Source organism: Bison bison, unplaced genomic scaffold, assembly GCF_000754665.1.
Source record: "Bison bison bison isolate TAMUID 2011002044 unplaced genomic scaffold, Bison_UMD1.0 scf7180017864322, whole genome shotgun sequence".
Taxonomy (NCBI): Eukaryota; Metazoa; Chordata; class Mammalia; order Artiodactyla; family Bovidae; genus Bison; species Bison bison.
The window spans coordinates 5268367-5287734 of NW_011494894.1; the positions used below are offsets into that span (position 1 = coordinate 5268367).

The 19368-nt window shown below is 40.5% G+C and overlaps 1 protein-coding gene across 3 annotated transcripts in view; it reads right to left on the reverse strand.

Annotated features, from left to right (window-relative positions):
• HMCN1 (hemicentin 1) overlaps positions 1–6135 on the reverse strand; it is a 541857-nt gene extending 535722 nt beyond the window's left edge. For all 3 annotated transcript variants that reach the window (XM_010853073.1, XM_010853072.1, XM_010853074.1), the window contains exon 1: positions 5502–6135. In XM_010853073.1, the coding sequence (XP_010851375.1) occupies positions 5502–5769 (268 nt within the window). In that variant the 5' untranslated portion in view covers positions 5770–6135. The remainder of the gene's footprint in view (positions 1–5501) is intronic.
• Positions 6136–19368: the final 13233 nt, after the last annotated feature.

Genomic DNA, 19368 nt, shown 5'->3' on the forward strand with positions numbered 1-19368 from the left:
CTGGTAGGCTGCAGTCCATGGGGTCGCTAAGAGTCGGACACGACTGAGCGACTTCACTTTCATTTTTCACTTTCATGCATTGGAGAAGGAAATGGCAACCCACTCCAGTGTTTTTGCCTGGAGAATCCCAGGGACGGGGGGAGCCTGGTGGGCTGCCGTCTATGGGGTCACACAGAGTCTGATATGACTGAAGCGACTTAGCAGCAGCAACAGCAACCATCTATAAAACTAGCATGAAGGTCAAAGGACAAAATAAAAATCATTGATATTTAAAATAATCAGTCAAGCAATACACAGAATAAAAAGATATGAATATGACATCAAAAGTATAAAATGTTGAGAATGGAGAAATAAAAATTCAGTGCTTTCAGAATGTAATTGAACTTAAGTGACTAATTGCTTGTTATATTTACATAGGTTGTTACATACAAACCTCATGGTAACCACAAACACACAATTGATACTAGATACACAAAAAATAAAGAGAAAGAAATACAAACACACACACAGACAAAAAAAAAAAAATAAGGTCATCAAATCACAAGGGAAGAGAACAAGAGAAGGAAAGAAGGAACAGAGTCCAACTAAGAAAAATAACCAGAAAACAACTAACAAAATGGCAGTAAGTACAGCCTATGACTAATCACTCTAAATGCAACTAAGTGCTCCAGTCAAAAGACATAGGGTGGCTGCATGGATTTTTTAATAGCCTGTATCTACACTGCCTGCAAAAGACTCACTTCAGTTGTAAAAACATAGATTAAAAGTGAAGGAATGAAACAAAGATATTCCACACAAACAAACAAAATGAACTGTTGGAGTAGCAATAAGAATATCAGACAAAACAGGCTTTAAAACAAAGAAGAATGTTACGTAATTATAAAGGGAACGATCCAATAAAAGGATAATACTTGTAATACGCTCCCAACACAGACAAACCTAAATATAAACATTAACAGACATGAAGGAACAAACTGAGAGTAATACAATAATAACAGAGGACTGGAACATACGATTTGCATCAATAACTAGCTCATCCAAACAGAGTATCAATACGAAAAAGTTGGCCTTAAATGGCACAGTAGACCAGATGGACATAATAGACTATTATAGAACATTCCATCCCCAAACAGCAAAATACATTCTTTTCAAGTACACACGGAACATTCTCCGGAGGTTAGGGGTGGGACTGAAAATTCCAACCCTCTAATCACAGGGATAAGTCTCCTGGCAATGAGCCCTCACTCTTCGGTGGAGTCCAGAAGTCGCCTCATTAACATGACAGAAGATACCTTTATGGTTCTCATCAATTGGCAAAGTTCAAGAGTTTTAAGAGTTGCATGCCAGAAAAGGTGACAAAGATCAAATATTTATTACAAATCACAGTATCCCATATGTCCACACAGGAAACTGCCCACAAATAGTTATAGAAGTATTATTCATACTAGCCAAAAAGTAGAAACACCTCAAATATCCATTATTGATTATAAGATAAATAAACTATGCTATATCTATAAAATGGATTATTATTTGGCCATAAAAATGAATTACTGATATATGCTATGATGTGGATAAATCTTAAAAACATTATGCTAAAGTGAAAGAAGTCAGTCAAAAAAAGATAATATATGATTCCATTCATATGAAAGTCTAGAATAGGAAAATCCAGGGAGACAAAAAGTAAATTAGTAGCTGCTTAGGCTTGGGAGGAGGATAATATGGGGAGGGGGTGGGGGTGAGAGGACAGATAAATAAAAATGCACAGGGTGTCTCTTTAAAGTGAGGAAGATGTTCCAAACTTGACTGAGGTATGGTTGCATACATCTGTATCACTGCTGACAGTGACTGCAGTCATGAAATTAAAAGACGCTTGCTCCTTGGGAGGAAAGCTATGACAAACCTAGACAGCATATTAAAGAGCAGAGACATCACTTTGCTGACAAAGGTCCATATAGTCAAAACTACAGTTTTGCCAGTAGTCATGGATGTAAGAGTTGGGACCAGAAAGAAGGCTGAGAACAAAAGAACTGATGCTTTTGATTGTGGTGCTAGAGAAGACTCTTGAGATTCGCTTGCTCTACAAGAACTTCAAACCAGTCAATCCTAAAGGAAAGCTCAAGCATCATGTTAGCCACTTGATGCGAAGAGGCGACTCATTGGAAAACACCCTGATGCTGGGAAAGATTGAAGGCAAAAGGAGAAGAGGGCGCTAGAGGATGAGATGGTTAGATAGCATCACTAAATCAATGGACATGAGTTTCAGCAAATTCTGGGAGATAGTGAAGGACAGGAAAGCCTGGGGTGCTTAAGTTCATGAGGTTGCAAAGAGTTGGACATAAACTAGTGACTGAACAATAATAACAATCTCTGAATATACTATAAATCACAGAATTGTATGTTTTAAATGAGTGATTATATAGTAAGGTCAATAAAGCTATTAAAAATTAATACATTAAATGCAATCATGAAAGTGGAAAACCCATCTTAAGCAGAGGTAGTAGCATCAAAAAGTTGTCTTGACCTGTGATGACCCCGGTGCTCTGTGGAACTTTCTCCTACCATGGGTTACACTGTTACTCCTCTAACACTAGCTTCCTACTTTTTTCTGAGTGATTTTATTACCACCTTGTCAACTTGTTGACTTATTCCTCTTGTATGTCTATGTGAAAGTGTCAGTCGCTCAGCCATTCCAACTCCTTGCAACCCCACAGACTGTAGACTGCCAGGCTCCTCTCAGTTCATAGGTTTTCCCAGGCAAGAATACTAGAGTGGGCTGCCATTCCCTTCTCCAGAGGATCTTCCCAACCCAGGGACCGAACTTGGGTCTCCTGCATTGCAGGCAGATTCTTTAATGTCTGAGCCACCTACACTTCCATGTATTTTTATTTTTACCCCCACCTCAAAACATACAGCTTGCCCCCCACTAATATGCAGAGGCCCAAAGCAATCACCTGTGAAGGCCTTAAGGTCTCTGTCAAATGCCTGAGACTATATCCCAAATCTTATTCATTACTTCATCTAGCTAAATTCAACCACAGATGCCAAAGCACTTTGAACAGCTATAAGCAAAGTTATTAATATAATTGTATTAAATTACACACATCATTTATTTGCTTGTCAGTTGTATCAGGGGCTGTGAAAAACTACCATGTGTAAAATAGTCATAAAACGTTACTGTTGGAAGTAACCTTAGAGATGTTCAAATCCAATTCTGCCATTTTATAGTTGAGAAAACGGATACAAAAATGTAGACAGACTTTTCCAATGTCACTCAGTAAGCCAGTAAATCTCTATTCAAGGCCCTTTCTGTCCACTGGTGATTCCAAGTGGATAACCAACCAGAAGTACAAGGGAATCAAAAACTCTTAATTATTGTACATACACACAAACAGAAAATGACATACAAAGATAATATTACAACCCATTATTGTGAGTTAGTAAACTAAAGGTTATTAGTATGTTTTAATTTCTATTCTCACCTTTAAGTTCAAAAACACTTTGAATCACAATGAAATTAGAATAGCTTTTGCTGAATTATACATACAATTAATTTTATGGAGCCAATTTAAGTTAATCATTTTCTCTTATTATTTAATTCAAAATAACTAATTTATTAGTCATTTTTTATTAGCATACTAAGTTTCTCCTACTTTGAATCGTGATTGCCAAAATAAAGGAAAGTCAACTACAACAAATTTTTCTATTTGGTAACAACTGGAAGGGAGCACACCACAATACAATTTATTCCAATAATTTTTTTCATATCATATCAAAATAAATATCATGATGATCTAGTTTCCATTTATGACTTGAGGCAGTTTTTTGAGTTCTCTTTACAGCAATATCACTTCATAAGAGCTTTTTGGAGGAAAGCAAACTGTGGTGTCACAGAAAAGAATTTTTACTTTACGTTTTTGCCAACGTCAGATTCATTCCTATAGAAGAAATATATTTAGCCTATTCCAAGCTTACAAAGTCTTGGTCTGCATCACAATTGGCATCTTCAGTTCAGTTCAGTCGCTCAGTCGTGTCTGACTCCTTGCAACCCCATGAATTGCAGCACGCCAGGCCTCCCTGTCCATCACCAACTCCCGGAGTTCACTCAGATTCACGTCCATCGAGTCAGTGACGCCATCCAGCCATCTCATCCTCTGTTGTCCCCTTCTCCTCCTGCCCCCAATCCCTTCCAGCATTAGGGTCTTTTCCAATGAGTCAACTCTTAACATTTAACAAATTAAAACATTGTAACACATGAGGTGTCTTACTGAGACAGCTAACACAGTCAATGATCATTCTTTATTCAAATATTAAAATTTTTATTTTTAATCAACATTGAATTTACTAAGGAGGACAGGTTTTTGTTTACAGAGGAGGACAGGTTATTGTTTTCATCACTTGAAGAACAAACAAAAATCCCAGAGTTCTTTTTCCCTCTAAACTCCTCCCCCTGCCAATTCTTTAATAGCTGAAACCTACCACATTTAAAACCAAGCAATAATTTGAACTCTCACATGCCTGTCAAAAGCACAAGGAAAGAATTTGAGATTCTCAATATCAAGTTTTCATTGCGAAGTGGCTGTGTCAAAGTCTTCTAGTGAAAAGAGAATTTCAATAAAAATGTGAGAGAACAGTGGGGGAGGACTTCAAGAAACCACTGCTTTATTTCTTCGACTGGGCAGTGAGTTGTGCTAATAAAACTCAGGTGGATGCTAGACAGCCAGCCCCAGGGCTCCCCAGGCAATGCTACCTCGCATTGACAATGAGGGCTCCTATGAGCCTCACAGAAAGGTGCCACTTTAAAGAGAAACTGAAAAAAGCAGAAAGGATCAAATTACCGCGCAGCAGCTGAAACCCATGGCTTTAGGGCAAAGAATAAAGTGATTGTACTTCAACTACCTTTAAAGAGCACCGCCACAGCAAATTACGTGCATTTCTACTGGAAGAGAGGAGGACCCATTTATTACCATCTGTGAGCCGAACTAATGATGATCTGGTGCGAAGATCAGTAGATTCAATTAACAAATGAATGGCTTATTTTCATCTCTTCAGTTCATTAGTAATTATTGCTTACAAGCTTCCCTGTGTCTCACACAACAGGTTTTTCTCCCCCTAACTTGAGAGTTATCTTGAGAATGTTCTCAAGTTGGGTGTTAGCTATTAAAGTACTGCTGCTGAATACCCAATGTACCACTCTGCCTTAAACATTCTTTAGTTTCAAAATTTTTAAGTTAATTAACTCTGATTTTGATATCATTGCTCTGGTTTTCATAATTCTACGCTTTCCAGGTTTGGGTACCACTGTGCAAGCACCCCAAACAAGCCATCTCCATGGATGAGACACGAGCAGGTGTCAGAGAGCAAGCCCAGATGTAGGCGAGCAATTCTTTGTTACAACTGTATTCAGCTACACATTTATAATGGTTCTGAAACTTACTGACACGCAATTTCGAGGCATAAGAACGTAATCATAAGGAATAACAAAGAACAAGTATTTCCCTTACCTGGGTCGTGGAAAGGCACCAAAGCAAAGTTGAATAGAGGTCTCTTAGGTCTTTTCAAAGACGTCTCCAAAATTTTGGAAGCCCCCTCGATCACCTGAACTAGATCATCATACATGGAACCAGTCACATCAAACACAAAAGCCAAGGTTGAGGCCCCCTCGGGAATTTCTTCTGCCTCGACCTCGGACTGGGGGATTGCATCCTGCGCTCGGGAAGGATAAAGAAGAGCGAGCAAGAATATGGTGTGGATCATGTCCCAGGAAATCATTTTGTCTTTCTTTTTTTTCTTTTTTTCCTGGAGCGCCCAAGCACTCTGCTGAGCCCTCCTCAATAGGCAGCGGGTTTCCTCTCGGGGCAATTTATTCGACTACAGAAACCTCTTTGAACTTGCCAAAAGTTGGGGGCTGAGAATCAGATGGGGACGAGCACCGAACCCGAAATCCCTGCACGGGGCTGGGGAGGCAAAGATGCGGCAGCCTTCGTCCGGACGCAGCCTCCTTCGGGACGGCCGAGTGCCCGCGGCCCGGGCGGCGTGTGGCTGAGTGCGGGCGGCGCGCCCGGCCCATGCCCCGGGGACTGCTCCGAGCCAGCGGCGCCGCGCCGAGTCCGCTGCCCTCGCTGCCGCCGCCGCTCTCCGCCCGGACCAGCCGCAGCGGCTCCCAACTTTCCACTGCGCGCCGCCCGCCCGCGAGCGGGCCGGGGAAGGGAAGACGGGCTCGGCCTCGCCTCCTGATTGGTCGAGGGGACGCCCCCCCTCCTCCTCCTGGCTCTGGGGCCCCGCCTCCTGGAGGGCAACTTCTCCCCACCGAGTCTCGGGTCAACTGAGTACCAGGGAATCGCTCCCAGGGTCCCCTCCGCGCCCACCCGCGCGGCGCCTCCCCTCCAAAACCCCGGGGTAAACAATGGCTTGCAAGAATGTGTGGCGAGGTCCCGAACCGAGGGACACTGCGCTAACCCAGTGCACAAAGGGGATTGCCTTTTTTTTTTTTCCCTACGATGCAAAACGTTGCTTCAGACACCTCTTTCATAGTAACCCCCGCCCGCCCCCAAGAAACCGAGACCACCCCCCTTGCGCAGCCCAGCTTCCAGTCCTCAGCCCTCAACCCAGCCGGAAGGGGGAGCTGGAAAGGTCCTCCCGGCTGGGCTGCAGCCACATAATCACTCTGATCTCCTCCGGTACTGTGGGGCTTTGGTGGGGAGGGAGGGAGGAGAGAGCTGGACCGGCCAGAAACGGGAGGACAGGGAAAAGGGTTGTGGAGGGAAACGAGAGAGAGACATCGGGGCCTGGTAGTCACTGAGTGTAGGTGGAAAAGATGGTAGGAGTCAAAGCAGTTGGGTGTGATGAGTACAGGATGGAGGTTCAGTGCACCGGATGAGAGGGCCAGAGAGGCAAAGGAAGAGGGAGGGGGAGAGAGACCGTCTGAAGGAGAAAATTGATTTTTTGTTAAATTCCACTATCAAGATTCATGCTTGCCGAGCAACATAAATCCTCCCCTCAGCATAGTGAGGCATAATATCATTTCATATTTCCTCCCATAGAACACCCGTGTGCCCAGCCTCAGCCAAAGGCTCATTACAAAGGTGTTCCCCTCTGTGGCATTTTCTTGCTGGTAAGTGAGGAAACCTCGCCCTGAAGAACAGTACAGCGTTTTTCCGTCTTGTCATTATTACATACATTTTGGTACCAGTAACAGATAAGAAGGTGGACAAAGAAAGTCAACCATAAGCTGAAGGTTCTTTGCCTCTTTTTAATAAAAATGTATTCACATCCTGCCAAAGGAGCTGCTATCCGGATCCTGGCATTTAAAGAGGGGCCAGCAGGCATCTTGATCCAGTTGGAATGTGTGTTAGACCACCCATCCAACACGGAGGCAGCCTCAGGAAGAGCCAGCTCCCCTGAGCCTCTTAGACTTTAATCTGCAACTGTCTTCCCTTTCAGACCCAGCGACTCTGGAACCTGAGTTTATGATACCTATAAGTCATGTCATTTAAAGGAAGCAGCCTAGCCATTTGGGCTGAGTGAGAATATGAGAAGAAAGGAGGAAAGTATTTCCTCTCTAAGTAGTATTTAGAAAATGCTATTTGAGTAACCTACTCCTTTGTTTATCTTAAAGGGATTGCATTCTAAGTCTTAGAGACTTCACTGAGACCTGAGCTGTTCCAGGTGTTCAGGGGAGGGGGTAGAGCTTGCTGATTAAGACTTCTGGGTCAGATAATCTGGGTGCAATGCCCAGCTGTGACCCTTAATTACGGTGTATCTTCAGAAGTTACCTACCTCTTCATGCCTTTGTTGATTCAGCTGTAAATGGAAATAATGGTAGAACCGACCTAGTAAGGATTCAGTGATCTATCTTAGTAACTGTTTCATGTACACTTGAAAAAAATGTTGTTTGGTGGGAATTCTCCATAAATGTCAATTAGTTTGATAGTGTTGTTCGAATCTTCTGTATTCTTACTGATTTCTGCCTTCCTAACAGAACAAGCGGAATCAAAATCTGACTTAATTGTGGATTTGTCGATTTCTTCTTGTCCTTTTATGAGGTTTTGCTTCATGCATTTTGAAGCCTGTAATTAGATGCATAAATACTTAGGATTATTATGTCAGCTTGATTAATTGATTTTTTATCATTGTGAAGTTACATTCATTATCCCTGGTAAGATTATTTACTGTGAAATATGTTTGTCTAATATTAATATAGCACTCCAGTTTTGATTAGTGTTTTAGCATGATATATAACTTCCCATCTTATCACTCTTAACTTGTGTATATTAAAATGTGTTTCCTGTAGTCACCTTAGCATTGGGTCTTGCTTTTTTATGCAAACAATCTCAGCCTTTTATTGAGCTCTTTAGACTATTTCCATTCAGTATGATTGTGGATATGGTTGGGTTGAAATCTATCATCTTGCTATTTGTTTTTTATATGTTCTTCTGTTCTTTGTTTCTTTTTTCCCATTTTTCTGCCTTCTTTTGGGTTGACTGAATGTTTTTTTATGATTCCATTTTCTCTATTGCCAGCTTATTAGCTATAACTATTTTATTTTAGTGGTTGCTATAGTGTTTATCCTGGAGGAGGATTTGGCAACCCACTCCAGTATTCTTGCCTGGAGAACCCCGTGGACAGAGGAGCCTGGAGGGCTACAGAGAGGAGGACAGAGGAGCCGCAGAGAGCCAGACGGGACTGAGTGACTAAGCACACAGCGTTTATAACAGGGCTTCCCCGATGACTCAGTAGTAAAGAATCTGCCGCAAAGCAGGAGACATGGGTTCAATTCCTGGGTTGGGAGGATCCCCTGGTGAAGGACTTGGCAACCCACTCCAGTATTCTAGCCTGGAAATTCCCATGGACGAAGGAGCCTGGCGGTGGGAAATCCCATGGACAGAGGAGTGGAGGGGCTCCAGTCCGTGGAAAAGCAAAAGAGTCGGGCAGGACTCAGAAACTAAATAACAAGGGTGTTTAAATATGTCACCATCTTCCTTCAAGTAATGCTATACCACGTCCCATGCAGTACAAGAACCTCAGAATAATATACTCCCATTAATTTCCTCCCCATCTTGTTTGCTATTTTCATTCCATTTTATTTTACAATATTTTAAACCCAACACTATATTAATGTAATTTTTAAAGTAGTCGATTATCTTTTTAAAATATTTAAATAATTTAAAAATGAACATATTTGCTCATGTAGTCGCCATTTCCGGCGCTGTTCAGCTCTTTGTGAGTCCAGGCTTTCATCTGATACCATTTTCTTCCCCGTGAAGCGTTTACTTCACTGTTTCCTGTAGTGCCGTTCTGCTGGTGATGAATTCTTTCACTTTTGTGTGTTCAAAAAATTCTTTGTTTCACCTTTGTTTTTGACAGTTTGGGGGTTTTGTTTCATTTATGTCTGTGGGTTGTTTTTATTTATTTAGTTGGATAGAGGATTCTAGGTTGGCAGGTTTTCGTTTTCCTTTTAGTACCTTAAAGATGTTACTCCACTTTCTTCTTTTTTGCACTGTTTCCAGTGAGAAATTTCTATCATAAATATTTTGTCCTTTTATATGAAACTATTAACATATATGAGGCCATGAAATTGTTACCTAGTTCACTAGGTAACTGATGGTCTCTTCGGTTTTTTTAATTACTATTTTCTTCTCTTGTTATGTTTCAATTTTTGCTAGTTTTCAAGCTATTTCTTAAAGTTCACTAATCTATTTTTCTTTACTGTTTATTCTGCCAGTTGTCTCATCCAGTGTACCTTACATCTCAGATGCTGCAGTTTTTATTTCTGGAAGTTCTCTTTGAATCCTATATATCAGTTCAGTTCAGTCGCTCAGTCAGAATCATATATATATATGTATGTCTTCCATGTCTCATTTTAAATGTGTGAATATCTGGAATACAGTTTTAATAACTTTTTATGTCCTTGACTGACATTCTACTATCTGTATCAGCTCTACATCAGTTTCAATTCATCAGTGTTTCTCCTTAGTATAGATTGTATTTTCTTGCGTCCTTTCAGGTCTCACATTTTCTGATTGAATGTCAGACATATGAATTTTACCTTTATATTATGAATTTATACTAGATATTTTTGTAGTTTTATCAATATTCTTCAACTCTATTCTGGGACAGACTAAAGTTATTTGGAAAGAGTTTGATCCGTTTGCGACTCATTTTTAAAATTTGTCCTGTCAGACCAAAGCACTGTTCAGTGGAGAATGAATTATTCCGAATTGCTGAGGAAAGACTCTCCTGAGTACTCTACCCAGTGCACTTCGAAGCATGAAGTTTTCTAGCCTGGCAGGTGGGGACAGAGCCATCCGCCTCCCAGTGTGAGTGTGGGCACGGTCACCTGAACTCTTTCAAGTGGTTTTTTTCCTCACATGCCCATTGCTGGTCAGCACTCAGCTGAATATACAAGGAGAACTCTCCTCCCCGCTCCATCTTGATTCCACTGCCGCATACCATGGCCTGGAAATTCTCTGTAGATGGTGAACTGGGACAGTTATAGGACTTGTTTCCCATCTCTCCGGGATCATTGTCCTTCTTTGCCTGAGAGCGAAATGAAAAGTATGCTTATGATGCACTTAGCCCAATGCCTGGCAATGCAGCAAGTACTCAATAAAGTTTAGCAGTAGTATTACCATTATATTTATTTGAAGTTACAGCATTGCAAGTTTGAAGCTATGTGTATATGCATTGGGGACACAATGCTTTGGAAGGGACGCATAACTACGGAGGCATTTGTATTTGTTTATTTATAGACGATCTTTTGTAGCTTCACTAGCATCCTCAAATCGAAGTGGGTGGTAACACTCAAGAACATGTTTAAGGTTTACAAGGTGCCATGATGGGGAAAACAGGTGATAAAGAAAAGGGATATTTAGTGTAAATACACATTTACTTCCATAATCCCGGTGCATCTCTCCACTCCAGTCTCATATAATTGATGACTATAATTTGCAACATGGGGGAGACATACATGGTTCTCCCACTGCTTTTCAATAAAATTTGAACTCTTTTTCAAATGCAGATCTCTAGGGCCCAAGTAGCCCTGTACAGAAATGTTATTTACACTATAAAATAAATGACTCCCTGAAAGTAGATGTTGGCAGGCAGTCAGCTAAGAACACCAAGAATATAAAATGGGAGAAAGTGATTGGGTTAGGAAGAGGACATGGCCCAGGATGGAAGAAGGAAGGGTGGGGCAAAAAAGACGGTGATGCTTAAGTCAGAGTATAGCCCAGAAATAACAATATAAATTTCTGGGAAATAACAGAGTATTTCTCAGAAATAACGATAATAATAAATAGTAATATATAGCCTTTTTTCACACTTGTGTTATTAAAAACACTCTCTGTGAGGCTGAAGGAACACTAGTCTATGAATCTAGTGACTTCAACCACTAATTGTTTTCAGTTCTGTCACTCACAAGCAGGTCATACTAAACAATTTCTAAAATTTGTTCCAGCTGTAACATTCTCTGTTGGTCTTAGCTGAAGTTCCCAGAAAGCAGAGCCTCAAATGAAGGTCTGGGGTGTGATGCCAGGGGGCAGGCATGAGGGGTAGAGGGAATGATGCAGCAGAGAAGGAGAGCGGGTGTAAAAGTACACTCTCAAGTCGGCCTCTGCTTTCAGCTACTGGCTGCTGGGTCCTATAGGACAGACTGAAAACCCTATGTTAGCCCCTCAATGTTGTGAAGGAGCAAAGGAAGTGAAGGAAGTAAAAGAGGAAATTAGCTAGCCATCAGCAACCATCCTCACTGGTCAAAGACTGATCCCATCAGGCCAAAAACCCCACAATTTGGGGTCCTACAAATATGTGTGCTGATCTGCTTTCCTTGGCATTCTGCTCTAAAGTATCAATAGGAAAGCCCAGGACAGAGACAGGAGAGGCACAGGAGACGTCAGGGGCAAGATGCTGTCAGGGCACACCTGTGTGAAGTTGGTGGGGGCTTGTGTTATATCCTGAAGGCATGAAAAGACACTGAAGGAATTCAAACTAAAGAGCAAAAAAGCAAAACGATTAGTTGAATGTGAAGTCGCTCGGTCATGTCCCACTCTTTGCGACCTACCAGGGTCCTCTGTCCATGGGATTTTCCAGGCAATAGTACTGGAGTGGATTGCCATTTCCTTCTCCAAGGGATCTTCCCAACCCAGTGATCAAACCCGGATCTCCCACATAGTAGACAGACGCTTTACCGTCTGAGCCACCAGGGAAGTCATCAGACAATGAGTGAGAAATGGAATAAGGGAAGTAAACTGGGGAAAGAGACAAAAGTAGGAGTAGGCTGCAGTAATAATATCAACAACATCCTTCATCTAACAAAACTGAGACTTGGCCAGTTTCTGAAATTTGCGTTAAGGTCATGGTTAGTGAGGAGCGGAACCAGGATTTAGACGCAGGCAAGCTGATTCCCAAGCTCCCGCCCTTCACTGCTTTGCACTGCTGCCCTCAGGCTCCAAACTATGAACTGGTATAACGGCAATGGATAAGACAAGGGGAAACTGTTAATACATTAGGAGTCTGAGATTAACACATACACACTGCTATGTATAAAATATATCTACTATTGTGGGAAAGATTCCCTTAGAAGAAATAGAGTAGCCCCATAGTCGACTAAAGAGTCTGAAATGTAGTACTTAGGTGCAGCCTCAAAAATGAGAGAATGATCTCAGTTCATTTCCAAGGCAAGCCATTCAACATCACAGTAATCCAAGTCTATGCCCCAATCACTGATGCTAAAAAAGATGAAGTTGACTGGTTCTATGAAGACCTACACCACCTTCTAGAACTGACATCAAAAAAGAAAAAAAAAAGATGTCCTTTTCTTCATAGGGGATTGAAATGCAAAACTAGGAAGTCAAGAGACACCTGGAGTAACAAATAAGTTTGGCCTTGGAGTACAAAATGAAGCAGGGCAAAAGCTATAGGGGTTTTGTCAAGAGAACATGTTGGTCATAGCAAACCCCCTCTTCCAACAACTCAAGGGATGACTCTACACATAGACATCACCAAATGGTCAATACTGAAATCAGATTGAATACTTTCTTTGCAGCCAAAGAAGGAGAAGCTCTATACAGTCAGCAAAAACAAGACCGAGAGATGACTGTGGCTCAGTTCATGAACTCCTTATTGCAAAATTCAGGCTTAAATTGAATAAAGTAGGAAAAGCCACTAGACCATTAAGGTATGACCTAAATCAAATCCCTTATAATTATACAGTGGAGATGATGAATAAAGTCGAGGGATTAGATCTGGTAGACAGAGTGCCTGAAAAACTATGGACAGAGGTTCATAACATTGTACAGGAGGCAGCAACCAAAATCACCCCAAAGAAGAAGAAATCCAAGAAGGCAAAGTGGTTGTCTGAGGAGGCTTTACAAATAGCAGAAGAAAGAAGAGAAGCAAAAGGCAAAGGACAAAGGGAAAGATACCCAACTGAATACAGAGTTCCAGAGAATAGCAGGGAGAGTTAAGAAGGCCTTCTTAAATGAACCATACAAAGAAATAGAGGAAAGCAACAGAATGGGAAATACTAGAGATTTCTTCAAGAAAACTGGAGATATGAAGGAAGCATTTCATGTAAGGATGGACACAATAAAGGGCAGAAATGGTAAGGACCTAATTGAAGCAGAAGAGATTAAGAAGAGGTGGCAAGAATACACAGAAGACTTATACAAGAAAGGTCTAAATGACTCAGACAACCGCAACGGTGTGGTCACTCACCTAGAGCTGGATATCCTGGAATGTGAAGTCAAGTGGGCTTCAGGAACAATTACTATAAGCATAGCTAGTGGAAGTAATGGAATTCCAGCTGAGCTATTTCAAATTCTAAAAGATGATGTTGTTAAAGTGCTGCACTCAATATGTCAGCAAATTTGGAAAACCCAGCAGTGGCCGCAGGACTGGAAAAGGTCAGTTTTCGTCCAAATCCCAAAGATAGGCAATGCCAAAGAATTTTCAAACTACAAAATATCTGCACTAATTTCACATGCTAGCAAGATTATGTTCAAAAGCCTTCAAGCTAGGATTCAGCAGTACATGAACCTAGAAATTCCCAGATGTACAAGCTGGGTTTCAAAGAGGCAGAGGAACCAGATGTCAAATTGACAACATTTGTTGGATCATGGAGAAAGCAAGGGAATTCCAAACAAATCTGCTTCATTGACTACATTAAAGATTTTGACTGTATAGGTCATAACAAATTGTGGAAAATTCTTAAAAAGATAAGAGTACAAGACCACCTTACCTATCTCCTGAGAAACCTGTATGCGGGTCAAGAAGCAATAGAACCAGGACAACAAACTGGTTCCAAATTGGAAACTACAAGACTATATATTGTCATGCTGCTTATTTAAATTCTATGCAGATTGCATCATATAAATGCCAGGCTGGATGAATCACAAGCTGGAATCAAGATTGCTGGAAGAAATATCTGCAACCTGAGATATGCAGATGATACCACTCTAATGGCAGAAAGTGAAGAGGAACTAAAGAGCCTCTTGATGAGGGTGAAAGAGAGAAAAAGCTGGCTTGAAACTCAACATTCAAAAAACGAAGATCAGGGCACCCAGTCCCACCACTTCCTGGCAAATGGAAGGGGAAAAAGTGGACGAAGTGACAGATTTTATATTCTTGAGCTCCAAAATCACTATGGACAGTGATTGCAGCCATGAAATTAAAAGAGGTTTGCTCCTTGGGAGGAAAGCTATGACAAAACTGGGCAGCATATTAAAAAGCAGAGACATCACTTTGCTGACAAAGGTCAATATTGTCAAAAGTATGGTTTTTCCAGTAGTCATGTACAGATGTGAGAGTTGGACCATAAAGAAGGCTGAATGTCAAAGAATTGATGCTTTTGAACTGTGGTGTTGGAGAAGACTCTTGAGAGTCTCTTGGACTAGAAGAACTTCAAACCAGTCAATCCTAAAGAAAATCAACCCTGTTTATTCATTGGAAGGACTGATGTGAAGTTCTCGTACTTTGGCCACTGGATGCAAAGAGCTGACTCAATGGAAAAGACTGTGATGCTGGGAAAGATTGAAAGCAAAAGGAGAAGGGGATGGCAGATGATGAGATAGTTAGATAGCATCACCTACTCAATGAACATGAATCTGAGCAAACTCTGGGAATTAGTCAAAGACAGGAGCATGGTGTGCTACAGTCCACGGGGTCACAAAGAGACACAACTTAGTGACTGAACAACAGTAACAATATATAAAATAGATAATCAACAAGGACCTACTGCATAGCACAGAGAACTCCACTCAATATTCTATAATGACCGAAATGGGGAAAAAATTCTGCAAAAGAAAGCTGCGATTCATGGGGTCGCAAAGAGTCGGACACGACTGAGCGACTGATCTGATCTGATCTGATCTGATTTATATGTATAACTGAATCACTTTGCTGTATACTTGAAACTAACATAACATTGTAAATCAACTAGAATCCAATATAAAATAAAAGTTTAAAAAATGCCACTGCTTTTTGATATATTGACTTTGTATACCACAACCTTGCTGCTGCTGCTAAATCACTTCAGTCGTGTCTGACTTTTCGTGACCTCATGGACTGCAGCCTACCAGGCTCCTCCATCCGTGGGATTTTCCAGGCAAGAGTACTGGAGTGGGGTGCCATCGTGTTCTGACAACCTTGCTGAATTTGTAAATTTGTTATCAGTTTAATAAGATGTGGTTTTTCATACAGATTCTTAGGACTTTCTACATACGTGATTACATTATTTGCAAATATAGACAGTTTTACTTTTTTAAAAAGCAACAGAAGTATTTGGCAATTTCCCACTGCCTTTTATGAAAGATCTGCAGAGGTAATTCCAAACAAGGGCAAGCCAAAAACATTCTTTAAAGTTTCCACGGACAGAGACCAGGATGAGAGGAAAAAGCAAGTTTCATGGTAGCTAATACCTATCCTTTCTTGGTCAACCCTAAATACTATCCTAGATTACCTCCAAGATGTCCTAGAAGGTCCTTGGAGGTAAAGGATGGGAGTTCAGAAGGGAGTAGCTGCTCCTGGAAGTGAAGACACAGTGCAGATTTTGTAGTAAGGTGGAGTAGATTGCAGAACATCTCCTGTTTCATGCTAACAATCACCAAATTAGCTCTCAGAAGTCCTCTTTAAGAAGATTCTTTGCTCTATTTTAGGATGGAAATATGAAAAGGTAATGTGTTTTTAAAAGTGGTCTAGCACATTCATAGCAAAGTCAACACTAAAATCTTCTCTCCAATTCAGTTTTCTCCCTTGGAATTCTTTTACCTATTCTGGAGAAGATCAGACTCTGCTCACTGGCTAAGAATTTTAAGAGATCACCTAATTGGAAGCATTTATCACACTAGGCCTAATAAAGCCTCGCTCAGGAAAACATTGCCTTAAAAGACTGAGTTCTCAAGACAATTGCTAGAAAGTAATGTTCTATACACCGCTTATTGTAAACTGCCTCCTGCAACTCACTAGATGGTTTGATATTATCCTCAATGATCTTCCCCCAAATGTCTAGTTCTCCATGTAACGAGCCCCAGGATTATTTGATGTTTACTTTAGCACGTTTCTACAGGGTAAGTAATGGGCTATTCTTTGCAATACAATGAATTAAAAGTAGAGTACTTTTGCACCATAAGTACATTTGTACTTTGACCATAATGGTTGTACTTGGCACCGCTATGAAACTTAAAAAAATAATAATAAAGTTAGATTATTTTTTTCTCGTCTTCCTTAAGAAGGCAATAAAAGGATGGAAAGCCATCGTGTTGTAACTGGAAAATTAATCACATCAAATATTCTCATACTAATCAAGTTATAAGCCTGGAATTGGCTTATATAAAACAGATGTTTACAATCTTATTCTCCTTTGGTACAAATGTCAAGAGAAGAAAGAACAGCATAACTCTTTCATGGCGTGCTTAGCGGAATAGAACATTCTACTTTTACATTTTTAATGAAGCCACAAAGCTTGTGGCCAGCCAGGGGGACAGAAGAGGGAAAAGCACTGGGACTGAGTCTTCTACCCTTTGTCAGCCAAACCCCTGTTGTCTGTTACGGAATGGGAAGTATGCTGCCTAAGGAAGAGGGAACATGTGTCTGGTGGTTTGTCCAAAGGGAGCCTCCCTTTTGGCCCAGCCTCTGTCCTAGTTCTCTAGGACTCAGGACTCTGGTTTGCATTTCAATGGTGAGCTCTTCATAAGGACCTCAGCTATCCACCCACCCGCCCCTAAAATAGACCAAGAGACCTACAAGCTGTTATGAGACTACTTGGGGAGAACTTTTGAAAGCTTAACTGAACACTTAATGGAGGAGAGAGGCTTGAATCAAGAATGTCTAAGCTTCCCTTTCTTGGTGGGGGGGGTAGGAAGAAATTAAAATTTATTCTAAGTGACCTCTCTCCAGATGTCCTTTCAAACCTCCATCCCCTCTCACAGAAAGCATCTGTCCCTATAAAGCCAGGGCAAAAAAGCCAGTCTTTTCTGCTCCTTTATCTCAATTCAAATGCCAGAAAAGATTTTAGAGAGTATCTTTCTACTCCAGGGTCTTCATTTTACAGAGAGAAAACTGAGTCCCAGAGAGTGACTTGTCCAAGGTCTCATAAAATTTTGAAGTAGGGCTTAGAAGTATATTTTGGGCCCATAATTATCAGTTTTCTACCTCACTAGCTATATTAGCTAATATTTATTGAGCATTTAAGTACTTTTTATGTATGAACACAGCTAACCGCCTTCAGTTCTCATTCCGAAATTATGAGGTGTTTAACATAATGACCCCCATTTCACAGAAGAGGAAATTAAAGATGAAATTCACACAAAGGGGTTAGATCATCTGGCCTGGTTCTCTATCTGATTTTCATTCTTCTCTTCACTTTTATTCTCCTCCTTTTGCCTTCAGTCCACATGTTTCCTATTATTTTACAGTAAAATTGAAAATTTTAATAATCACACTTTGAAGTAATTACCATATAGTATATTTCAAAGTTTTATTAGTAATATAATAAAAAACACTTTACTGGCCTTTTCGGAGGAGAAAAAAAGATACTACAATCTTGATTTCTTTTGCTTTGTCCATTATCCATTAAGCAGTCTTTGGATGCTTATTATTATATGTATATAATGAGCTTTTCCTGCCCCTAAGCCTAGTTCTGAGCTTTCTCCTTCATTATGTATTGATTCAAACTAATTTTATATTTTTCCCATGATTCCATGAATTCCTTGAGAATAAGGGCTTGAAGGCTGGAGGAGAAGGGGACGACAGAGGATGAGATGGTTGGATGGCATCACCGACTCAATGGACATGAGTTTGAGTAAACTCTGGGAGTTGGTGATAGATAGGGAGGCCCGGCGTGCTGCAGTCCATGGGGTCGCAAAGAGCCAGACATGACTGAGCGACTGAACTGAACTGAAGGGCTATATTGGGGTCATCTTCACAGACACATCGTGCTCGACATGCAGTAGGAATTCAATAATGTTTCTTTAATGAACTGCTGAATTCATAATGGTCAATAATAATGACAACAGTAATAACAATTGCCATCTAAGGGATATTTTAACCATGTTCTTGTCACATAAGTGAAATAAAAACATTCAATATTCACAATGATCTTATAAGATAAATATTTCTATAACCATTTCAAAGATGAACAAACTAAGAACGGAAAGCAATTTGCCCAAAATCACGTTTGTAGTACATGGTACATCTAGGAGTTAAACCCAAGTCTCTTAGGACTCTTTCCAATATACTTCATCACTATCATGCAAAATAATTTCATTATTAGCCTGAACCTGACATTTCTAGGAAAAATAAATGTTCTGCAAAGAAAATTATGTATCTAAGGCCAACTTATGTATTTAAATTATCTTGCTTATATGAAGCTATCATTATCTAACTTCAGATGATAGTCAAAGAGTTGTAAAAGTGAGGACAATCTAGCAGGATGTAGCTTTTTGGGGAAAAAAAAGCAGCTCTTAAGAAAAGGGAATAGTGTGAAGCTGTGAATATTTTATTTAGCTACTCATCTGTTTATTAGAAACATCTATCAATGCCTGTGACCAGTTTCTATTAATGACAAGAGAAAGACCAATATTCTAACATCAATTTATTTGATTCTGAAGAATAAGAAAAGGTATTAGAGTATAGCTCAGATGGTAGACATAACCCATTTTCTGTTTTCACTTCTAGTCTAACTACAATTTATTTTTAGGGATGAAACTTTTTATCTCTTTTTGCAGACCTCCCTTCCATGTTTTCAAACAGGGATTTTCCCTAGGCTAAGGTTTTGATTATAAAGAGTCCCAGAATTCAGGGATGAAAGAGAGCTTTGAAAATCAGAAAACACCTACTATTTTAGACAGCTGGGAATCTGTCCTAACTTCAGAG